Here is an 11,966-nt window from a genome sequence, read left to right on the forward strand (position 1 = left end):
GTCCAGAGGACCTATACAATTTTTTTTCATTTTGATTTTTTTCTTGGATTACTGAGATGCATCAGGATATTATTATTATTATTATTATTATTATTATTTGGTGTATGCCAATATAAATCTTTCCTACTAGGTTTTTTATGAAATGACAATAGTTGTGTGTCGGGAAACAGATTTTTGCTGCGTTCCTGAACACAGCAAAACTCCGACTCCTTCCTCACCTCAGCTCAACTTTCGAAAGTTGAGCATAAAAAAAAAAGCTTTTTCGACAAATAAACAACTCCAGTTGTCACCTGGGACTTATAGCTGCAGCACATAAAACTAAGAATGTAAGGTGCTGATGTAGCAACATCATTCATTCAATTAAAATCAAAATAAATTAGTTTAAGTCYGACTTGTCCATGTAAACAACGACCAATCTGTACAGAAATGACAATAATTAGCTGATGGCCATGACATAATTATTGCATGCACATGCGTTAGTCATTGCGTGYGCATGTGAAAACATTATTTATTCCATGTCACTGGGCGGGCTCCGTAGATTTCATAAACACTCTTTGAAAAAAAAAACATTTTCAGCTCTTTTTAATCTCACAAGGTGTTTAGGGATGCTGCTGAAGCGTTGTGTGTAACTCCTGTCTGCAGCAGCATTTATAAATGTATAAATGTAAATCAGAAGATCAGAAATGAGAATCCACAAACAGCAACTGTTGTTTCAAACAGTGTTTGTAAACAAAACTAAGGCCTCATGTWTCCAAGAGTGCAGCTTTCATGCTGAAAGGTGGTGTACAAAGTGGAAAAGTGTGTACACACYGAAATATTCAGATTTATCAAACCGAACGTTTGTTTCTGTGCTCCTTTCCTTCATACTTTCTCATTAACTGAGAATCATACGGACGCAGCACTACAGGTGTCACTGTTTCAACRTTACACAGCTGTTTATGCTCGTTGTTACACCTACATGTGAGGAGTCATCACACCTGACGTGCTCTAATCAGTGTGCATTGCCAATGCAATGCACACTATTGTGATTCGTTTCCCATCCAAGTCATCTCAACTTTGTCARGCRTCTCCTCCTGCATACTTTGTCCTAGAGCTGCCATTGTAATTTATATCTATAAAGTCCCTGTGCCAAATGATGGCTATGCCTTTTGGTGCCTGTAAAATTTATAGTTTATGAAATATTAATGTTTAATAAATTATAACGGCAGTCAATGGAGCCTTGTATTGGTCCAATACTGCCCCATGCTGTACTCAACTTGGTACTGCACCATAGCTTAATATTTCAACTCAGATGTTCAGTGTTTACAGTACGAATATGATTGTATTTTGATGTTTTACTATAATATTGTCTTAATACTGCTCTATTGTTGTAATATTATGCAGTTTAGTGTCAATAATTGTATTGGCAATGTGGCCTCTTTCTGCACACATACAAACCAACCCCTGCCACCACCTTCTGCCACAGCTCCATTGGTCTAATGGTCTATGTCATGGACTTTCATGTGGGAGATCAGGGTTCAAAACCTGGCTAATGCAACTTTAAGAAAAAATCTCTTCAAACTTCATTTTGTCACACAATTACCTTAATTCTAAACACCTGCTGATGTGACAGGCACAAGCTGGTATAGAAAACACATTTGAACTTGGTCAAAGTTCATTCTGCAAGTCCAACGCTGCCGGCAAAGCCATGCTGCAATGACATGCTACGTGGCAATGCACACTTGTTTTTACATCGTAAAAACCCATGTCTAGTTCAAACTGTTTTCTTCTCATTCTGAATAAAACTACCTGTTAGACATTTCAAATGGATTTTATGCTCCTCCTATGTGCGTTAGCCGCACAGGTGTGTATTTCTATCTACAGGTAACAGAAAGAAAACTTTACAGCACCATTCAAACGAGTGATATTAAGACCCAAACTCTGTGATCTGTGAATGTAAAATGTCCCTCTGTCATTTACTGGAAGATACACGTGTTTCATGTGATGTAATCATYTAMCTCTGAGTTGAGTTGGCTGAAAAAKCAATCAGCTGTTCTTAAATGGAACCATTTAAGAACCTGCTCTAGAACTGGAACCTCTTGTGGAGAAAAAACGCCTCAACTCAGGATGAATAAAAATCACTAATTAATTAAACCTTCAGAGTTTTTGGACTGTGGGAATAAACTGCATCCCCTCCAGGAGGAAAACCAATATATTCACAGAGAAAACCAATGTGCTGTTCAAAGGACTGACAACATTTCATTAACTCAAAATTTATTTTCTGTAGTTTTTATATTCTTCACTTTCCAATAATTTATAACTAGCTGTTTATCTAAGTGCAGTATCCAGTAAGATTAGTTTGTTTCAGTAAATTTAACTGGATGAGAGATGTAAAAAAAAGCATCACAGTAAAGTTAAAAAAGTTTAACTAGTTTTGTAGTAAACCTGTCAGAACAGTTGCCTTTCCCCTTCTATAAGTTTTTAGATTTATGTTTTAAATCCTATAAACCTTTAAGATGAGGTCCATTAAAACAGCTGTCAGTCTTTTTCAACCCACACTACAGAAAATCTTACTCTTTTCACAGAATAAACATTTTTTTGTGATTTTTTGATTTAAGATATTTAATGTGTAGAGCTGAAAGAACATTTTAAACCTTTTAGTTATAAGCAGTGGGACAGTAAATGCCTTGGCATGCAGAAGACTATGATTGGTCAATAAATGTAAGAGAAGTGAGTGATTTTTACTATGAGCACCTTGTAGACTAAAAATAACAGCAACCCAGCTGCAACATTATAGAAAAACAGATGTTTGTGTTCTGAAAATYTTTCCATTTGTGGTCAGGTCAAAGGAATGTGAACGAGAAGCTGTCAACGCAATCAGTTCATTAAGTTTAAGATCTCACTGGCTCTTTGGGGTCTGAATTTATCCCTACATGCCTGTTTATTCCTCCACATTGTCTTTTTTTAACTCCACACTACTCTCAGATTGGTTGTTTTTACTCAACACTGCTCTCTGATTGGTTGTTTTTACTCAACACTGCTCTCAGATTGGACGTGTTTACACCACACTGTTCTCTGATTGATTGTTTTTACTCCACACTGGCTATTTGACTCTCTACTGCTTTATAATCTGTTGTTTTTACATCACACTGCTCTCTGATTGGTTGTTTTTTTCTCCACACTGCTCTCTGATTGGATGTTTTTACACCACACTGCTCTCAAATTGGTTGTTTTTACTCCACACTGCTCTCTGATTGGTTGTTTTTGCTCCACACTGCTCTCTGATTGGTAGTTTTTACTACACACTGCTCTCTGATTGGTTGTTTTTACTCCACACTGCTCTCTGATTGGTTGTTTTTGCTCCAAACTGCTCTCAGATTGGTTGTTTTTACTCCACACTGCTCTCCGATTGGTTGTTTTTGCTCCAAACTGCTCTCAGATTGGTTGTTTTTACTCCACACTGCTCTCTGACTGGTTGTTTTTGCTCCAAACTGCTCTCAGATTGGTTGTTTTTACTCCACACTGCTCTCTGATTGGCTGGTTACAAAAAACATCAACTCCCACTGACCTTAATCCAAAGCAGGCATCACCACTGTGTGTACAGGAATGAAAGCAATGAGCAATCTGCTGACGCTCGCCGGATCACTGAACTGAATCGTCTTCACATATGTGCACATTACTGTCCCCCAAAGTTCAAAGGTCAGCAGATAATCTCTGGGAGGAAAAAAGAACGAGGAATGAATGTTGCTGGGGGATCAGCAATCAGTCTGCCTGATGAGGGATGTCTTTTCTGGAGTGATTAAGATGAAAAGAAAGATGAGTGTGAAACTAAATAAAGAGTCATTATGGCTCGGAGCAGTAAGAAAAATATTCAGCTTGGTTCCATCTGATCCAGATCCAGGGCTGCAGAAGCTGGCTAAGCTGGGTGGACAGGGGGCGCTTCTGTTTGTGTTACTTTACGGGACAGATGTGTGACTGTGTGTTTTTATTTTTTGGGGGGGAGGGTTCATGTTGAAAGGGTCCAGCCCCTTGCCCTGTTTGTTGTCCCCAAACCCTTTTCTAATTCCCTTTGCACACACACAGAAACACACAAAAAACACACACTGGAACACAACCCCCCCTCCCCCCCTTCTTCAAAGTTRAAGGTCCTTCGAGATTTGGGTGGCAATGTCCCGAAATGCCAGTGGCACCCCCCAGAGTCGCGTGTAGCGCACCCCATTAGAAGTCTCTGATGTGCCTGTGGAGAGGTGGCACACCTCTGCTTCAAAAGCCACGCGGCCCCCTGCAGTGCCGTGGGTGCAGGAGAGCAGAAAGGGGCCGGAATGGTGGACCTGGCAGCCACATCTGAGRGCCGCCTCCCGCAAAGCCAGTACCACCTCCACAGGGTCTCGCCGCCCACAGCCTCTCAGATTCCAGCTACGTCCGACGGCCCCGGGCTCGGACGCTTTTTGATACCCAGGTAGATGGCAACTAGGAGAGAATGTGGAGGAGTTGAGCCACAGCTGGTATTACTGGTCTCTGGAAGCACGTGAAACACAGCTACTTACCTTGTGACCGCAAATCTCCTGATTCCCTCAGATTCATTTGTGACCCTGCGGGGCAGACCGAAAAAAGGTAAATCCTTTAGAACACAAAAAACTCTAAAACTGATTCCCTGCTTTCAGATGAGATGATGTTCAGAAACTGATGCTCTACAAAAAAATAAAAAACAAATGTTTTCCAACAACAAACAAGCAAATGATGAGAAGAACACTGTGCATCTTACAYGGAAACAAATCACAATCAGTCCGGCATGCAGACATTACCGCTGTCCTGAAGGCTATTTCTTTACATTTTCACTCAGTGCTCATTTTGTTGCACAAAACCAGGGCTGGACTGGTAGTAGGGCAGACTGGGAGGCTGAAAAGCATATTTTATAACTGACAGGACCATAAATAATGAGCAGATGCCCATTTCTTACTGGCTAGCCCAGTCATATCTCATAGGTTACTTCTGTACATGGTACTCCTCTACCTTTACCTGGACTTTCTCACGGTTCTGGCATGAGTAGGTAGAAAAGGAATGGCACACCCTGAAGAGTTAAAAAGGGAAGAAAAACTGCAAAACAGAGCAATATGCAAGTAGGTGCTGTCAAATGTTTGTTATAGCTTTGTGTTCTACAGCAGATGTTCTGCACCAACCAGAGCAGGGGAGCTGACCAGTCAGTAGTAATGTTAGCAAAATATCTAGTTTTAACTGTTTTAACCAGCATCGTTACTGAGCTGAAACTGTGTTATGAAACTCCTGTGTCATTTTAAGTGAAGTTTGGCTGACACAACATGTTATGTGTACATACAGTACACATCCCACTACAAGTACTGGAGCATTTAGCTTGACATTCAAAGTTTAATATCAGATTGAAGTACTGAAACGTGACTGACAGGTGTTCTTTATGTTGCCCAGGTTTGTCGTATTACGTTGCATAAACAATAACTAATCAGCTAAATGACTGTGTCTCCTCTCACTTTCAGATGTGGGTTTTGGCTGTGTAGACCTCACTTCTAGAAACCAACATGAAGCCAGAGAGCCGTCTCATACATTGGCCATGCCCAGTCCAACCATCTGGAGTGTCCTGGAGAAGAAACTACTGGTGGGCTCAGTGACAGGTGTCCAACAGTACGACAGAGGAAATATCAGCAGTTGATGACTGAAACTCAGAGAGTTCCAAGGTGCTAATTATGGAACTCTCTGTGCATTGTTGCCCAAATCAAATTRTGGAAGTGGTCATTCAACTAGATCTGTTACAAAAGGACAACTGATATTACCAACTTTTAAAAACTGTTACGGCCAGAGGTCTTTCTTCTATGTTTATACTAAAGCATGGAATGACATTCCTCAAAACATAAAGTCCATTTCAAAACTACAGCCCTTTAAGAAGAATCTTGTCTGCCATCTGCTGGACACTTTTTGTTGTGCTCARGTTCAGACGTCCTATTTTGCAAATGCTGCCTTCCTGAAATTTGGTATGCTTGTTTGTCTTTGTGTCTATGGTGTATAATGATGTGATTGTGATGCTGTAWTTCTGAGTGTTTTATGTGCTGCAGAACAGGAACCTGCTGTAAAACAGCAATTATGCTGAYTCAGGCTTGACTTTTAGTAATCTTTTCCTGTTTAATCAATAAATAAAATCAAATCAAGTTTCAAAGGGCAACTTAACTGTTAGCAACAAAGTTCAGAGAACAAGAGTGAAGGAATCACTGTCTGCCATTCACAGAAAACATCCTGAACAAAAGCACAGAGGCTACGCCAGAAGAAGAACAGAAGAGCAAGACCAGACTGGAATCAACCAAAACTCCAGAGCTGAGCCTAGAATACTTCTGGCACTAATTTTTTAGACATTTATCAACGATAACATTCTACAATCTACAGACACATTTAGTCTAAAGAAGAAAAACACACTGAAAAAAAAAAAACCCAAAAAACAAAGAAAACTCAAGAAGGTTCTAGACCGGCCAAGTCTATCTCCAGCATTAAACCTTTGGAGACAAACATCCTAAACTAACAAACTGAAAGAGGCCGGAAACACATCACAATGGAAGAAAGTTAAAGCTTGACGTCAGTGGATCACAAGATCATTGATGTTTGAAAATATATATTAGGTTTAATTTAGGTTAATCTACTATTTATCTGTTCCAGTAACTCTGCTCATCTAAAACTTTAATGTTCCGTTCAAAATGTCTTCTAGGTTGTGTCAGTCCAACAACATGATGTTAGTCTGCCTTCAGGCCCAGGAAGGCTCTGAAAAAGAGATCTGAGCAGCAGTTGACACTGGCCTGGTGGCRTGAGTTGTCCCATCTCACTCTGAATACAAAGAAAACAGTCTCCATTTGTTTCTCATTCAGAACAAGGCCAGTTGACAGCACCTTTTCAAACACACAGAAATAATGAAATTATTGAAGAAGTTTCAGAAAGCACATACCTTGGGATCGGTTTTGAAAACACCTTAAAGTTTTAAAGTCCAATCAAAAGTGCATACAAGAAGGAGGTAAAATCCAGTCTGAACTATTTTTGCTTCATTAGAAGTAGGGATGCARRGATATGAAAATTTCAGCCGATATCCYATATAATTATTGGTGTTATGGCCGATAACCGATATTTACCGATATTACACAAACARACAAATTATATTATTCATATARGCAAAAACACACTTGGGTCTTTTTTGATGCTGTAAATAAATGACAAGACCTCTGACATGGCTCCCTACTTCAGTTATTCCTGGCTGCAGCATCAGTATCACTATCATGATCAAACAGATGCTGCTCAACCAACCATCTCCCCTCCCAAAACAGAAACACAAAGATAAAAACTGGGAAATCAATATTGGACATTAATATCGGCCCTGTTTTACATATCGGGCCGATACCAATATTCTAAAAATTGACCAATATCGGCCAATACCGATATCAATGCCGAGATGTTGTGCATCCCAAATTAGAAGATGTTTATCAGACCAAGCTGCCTCCATGTACATACATGCAATGACTTTCCTCACACCTGTCTTCCTGCATCCCATCATGGTGACTCACGGTCCTTTCATTCTACAGTGAAGCCAATCATCTCCTGCTTTAACCAGACAATTAAGGTGCTGGACAAAAAAACACATAACACAGCATCACTGTCATATAATAACAAATAGTAACTTTTACTTTCAAAATTGTATGAATGTTAGTGTTTTAAAACTGGTTTTTAAATGTTTGAACAGTCATGCGTCACCACCGCTCTTTTTGTCAGATATCGCTCTCAATCCATCCGCCTGAGCCTCTGTCAGTGACGACTGTCCCAACATTTAAAACATCCTTTGGACAGGCTTCTTTCTCTTTCTAGGCTCTCAAACTCTGGAACTRTGTTCCCACTGCCCTAAAACTATAGACAGACTTTAACCTTTACAGTAGAGCCCAAAAGCAATGGCTTAAGTTTGGGCAGCGATGCTCACATGGAGAAATGTAATTAATGCCTCTAATTGAATTYTATTTTTTTACTTTCTTTCTTTTTATTTCAGCCCTTTAAAAGCCTCCAAAGGACAGGTGTTGAAAATTGGAAAGGCTGCTGGACACATACAAAACACCTGGTTTTGTTTATTCTTGTCAATCTTGTATTGAGAGAAACATGCTGCCTTTCCTCACTCAATTAAGGCACGAACATCCATTAAACACAGTTCAATATGGAAGTTATCTTAACTAACCTTTTTCTCTGTTTCCAACCATTCTGAAGGTCGGTTTGAGGACATATTTTACTGATTATTGGTTGGATTTGTAAATATTGTACTTGATCATCAGTGACCATGTTATCCGTCAGTAGTAAGTGTACTTGTTACTGTCATTTGTCCATGAACATATGACTTATCTTAATAGGCACTTTGGAATGCTGCACATGGATTTAAAAAGGACTGTTTCTGACCAGTCATGGTGGGCTGCCTGTAGGGTTATGCATCATTTGAATTTAAACGATTCTGGTTCCTCATTTCGCGGCTCCCAATCATTCACAATTTCGATTCTTTTTAGAGGCAGGGTCAATAAAGGTTACATGGTTTAAATGAGCCAGAGTTCTTTCTAGATGGACAGATGTTATGAATTTATTTTTCACACAGGGGTACTCCTCAAAACTTCTCCATCTAACCAAATCGTACACTTATATCCAGCCAAAGAGTATTTTTCATCTTGTTTTGAGATGATAGACTAACCCCGGATTTATACCACATGCGTCTCTGCTCCGCTGCGCTGCGGTGCGCAGGTCGCAGCTGTTCGTTTGTGTCTCAATTTATACAGCGTCCGCTTCGCTCCGGTCCGACAGGGTGTGCAGGAAAGAGATTGCGTGATAAATTCAGTGATAACAGCAAAAAAATCATTAATTCTGTGTAAGACGGACTCCAAACACAGCTGAAAACATTGATATGAAGGCTTTTGGTGTCTATGTTGAAACTGTCTCGCTGTTGTCTTTCAGAAACTTCTGATTTCAAAATAAAATCCACGTGTATCGTGTGTGTACACATATGCTTCATGCTACATTTCCATCTGCTTCCCAAACAGAACGATACATTCTGACAGAATTTGTGTAGAAATATATCCATATACTTATTAATATAGCTGCAATTTCTGTTAAGATTTGTGTCTGTGTTAATGCTTTCTTTTAGTTTCTGTCTTGTCATCTSTTTTCTTCCTCCTGTTTGCCTTTGCTCCAGCCCCGCCCACTCTCACCTGCTCCTCATGTTTTCTCTCCCAGGTGTTTCCAGTTTGTGCTCGTTAGTCTCACCTTTATATTCTGTGTCTTGTCTTCACTTCCCTGTCTGATCATTGTGCTGTTCACAGCCTGTATGTTTCTTTTCTTGCCTTGCCTTGTCTTGCCTTGCCTTGCTTTGCCTTGCCTTGCCTTGCCTTGCCTTGCCTTGCCTTGCCTAGCCTAGCCTAGTCTTGCCTTGCCTTGCCTTGCCTTGCCTTGCCTTGCCTTGCCTAGCTACACCAAGTGAGTTTTTGAGCTCCCCTGTCAGCAATTTTTGTTTAATAAATCTTTATTTTTTCCTTTTGGAAGCTGAATGCACCCTGGGTTCATTTTTGCCAATTCTTAACAGAATGATCAGACCAACAACTGAACCCAACAGGCAGTTTTTCTCCTCTCCACCCACAATTTGTGCTTTGCCAGCTTCTCCCCTCTCTAAGATCCTGGGGCTCCTGGAGGGGATGCAGGGTGAGCTAGCTGGCCTTAGGGGACTCTTTTCTTCAGGGTGTCCTTTAGAGCTGGCAGTTCTGGAGGTTTCTGATTCCCACCCTCCCCACCCCTCTGATGCTGGACTTCCTGCTCCAGTTCCTGCTGGAGCTCCAGCTCTGGTTCCTGTGGGCCCTCCAGCTCTGGTTCCTGTTGGGTCTCCTGCTGAGCCCTGTGCTCCTGAGGTTCCTGGGTCGTCTGCTATCACCTCCATGTCGCCTGGTTCGGCTGCCGTCACCTCTTCATCTCCTCTGTTGCCTTTGGTCACCATCGCCAAGGCTCTGGATCCCTCAACCTCCACCGGTTCCTCATTGGCTCTTGCCTCCTCCCTTGGCTCCACGTCTGCTCCTGCCTCCTCCCTTGGCTCCACGTCTGCTCCTGCCATCCCTTATTGGTGGGGGGGGGGGCTATATTATGATTTGTGTCTGTGTTAATGTTTTATTTTAGTTTCTGTCTTGTCATCTGTTTTCTTCCTCCTGTTTGCCTTTGCTCCAGCCCCGCCCACTCTGACCTGCTCCTCATGTTTCTCTCCCAGGTGTTTCCTGTTTGTGCTTCTTAGTCTCACCTTTATATTCTGTGTCTTGTCTTCACTTCCCTGCCTGATCATTGTGCTGTTCACAGCCTGCATGTTTGTGAGCAAGTTTTTGAGCTGCCCTGTCAGCAATTTTTGTTTAATAAATCTTTATTTTTTTTCCTTTTGGAAGCTGCCTGCACCCTGGGTTCATTTTTGCCAATTCATAACAATTTCGACATTATTCCAACAAATTATCCCACATAAAAGTGTCTTATTTTGAAAATACGGATGTTGTGCTCGTTTGTTTTCCTGTTGGTGCGACGTAATTTTTAAAACTTGACTCCAGCGCAGCTCCGGCGTCCGGCAAAAAATAGGATCTGTTCTAATTTCACCTGATTGCCGTCTGCTCACCGCCACCGTGCACAGCCAGTGTAAACACTCCCATTGATTATAATGGGTGTGTATTTGCTGCGGAGGTCGGACCGGAGCGAAGCGGAGCAGGAACGCATGTAGTGTAAATTAGGGGTAAGCAAGAGCAGAATGTATTTGATTATTAATCTTGTTAGCCTGGAAATGTTTTACCAAGTGCAACTGTCTTACTGCAACGGCAGATTATTTCACTTAATTTGACAATTTGAGTCCGAACACCAACTAAAATTGGTGTTCAGCTGCTCACCTGTTTTTTTTTTCCTTTATTGGTGTTGGGCGGCTTCTTTTTCCAGTTGGCAGACAAGGCATTGCAGCTAGGTATCAAAATTTAAAAGTACAAACAATTCCAGGAGAAATGAAACATTAGTCCCGGTTCCAATCGATACTCGAGACTCGATGCCCAACCCTAGCGGCCTGGCCCAATAAATTGTCCAAGTCCAGCCCTGTACAAACTCATGACTAAGTTTGAATGTTTCTAAACAGGAGTAGAAATGTTTCAACAAAGACACAGACCCTGAACGTYAAACTTCAAATCAAATCTCCATGATTGCAGCCATGCATGAAATTATGTGTATAGGACCTGGACAGACTGAAGATCACACACAGAACATGCATGTCGAGCATTAAGGCAAACGTCCAGATAGGGCAGCACAAGCAGACAAGAAAAAAAAGCAAGAGATATGGAAACTTACTAACTGTTTTTGATCCTTGTGGAAGAGTACAGCCTGAGACTGATTTGTTTGAGCCCTGGCGCTTGGAAGGGTCAAGGTTGACCCTGGTGCCATAACAAGGGGAAGCAGAAGAAGACAAGGARGGAGAAAAAGAGGGTTAAGAGCAGGGAGCTGGGGAAGGAGGTGCTTAAAGAGAATACATTTGAATCACAGTTGTGAAAAAGACTGTAGCAGGAGAGCTGACTGGCAAGGGTAAAGCTGAGGTTTGATAAGATTAGACATGTAATTATGATGACTGGGAGGGAGAGGAGAGCGGGAGATAATCCACGGTCACAGAAAGAGGGGCTTGGCAATACGACCAGCRGGAAAAACCTCTGACACACATGGACTTATACTGAGACTGGGCTCGAGCTGAGAGGCACAACTTTAAGACACAAAGTCTTTGGGTATTTAAATCACAGGTTTGAATTTCAGCTTCTTTACAGAGTGACTATTTATAACTACAGTCATCTCTGAACACTATACCAAAATATCTTCAAATCCTCAATTTAAAGGGATCCCCGATTAGTTGTAACATTAGACTTTATTTGATAAACAAATATTGTAACTGTAAAATAAAGACTGTATAAATA

General features: G+C 41.1%; 1 protein-coding gene across 1 annotated transcript in view; it reads right to left on the reverse strand.

Annotated features, from left to right (window-relative positions):
- Positions 1-4,286: 4,286 nt before the first annotated feature.
- The window catches only part of LOC106523168 (MAP/microtubule affinity-regulating kinase 4), a gene marked incomplete at its 5' end in the record, with an annotated part of 34,143 nt that continues 26,463 nt past the window's right edge, over positions 4,287-11,966 (reverse strand). Inside the window, 3 exon segments of the mRNA XM_014016511.1 lie at positions 4,287-4,449; positions 4,527-4,571; positions 11,356-11,438. Coding sequence (XP_013871965.1) covers positions 4,385-4,449; positions 4,527-4,571; positions 11,356-11,438 — 193 coding nt within the window.

The sequence above is a fragment of the Austrofundulus limnaeus genome, unplaced genomic scaffold, assembly GCF_001266775.1.
Source record: "Austrofundulus limnaeus strain Quisiro unplaced genomic scaffold, Austrofundulus_limnaeus-1.0 Scaffold146, whole genome shotgun sequence".
NCBI classification, from domain to species: Eukaryota; Metazoa; Chordata; class Actinopteri; order Cyprinodontiformes; family Rivulidae; genus Austrofundulus; species Austrofundulus limnaeus.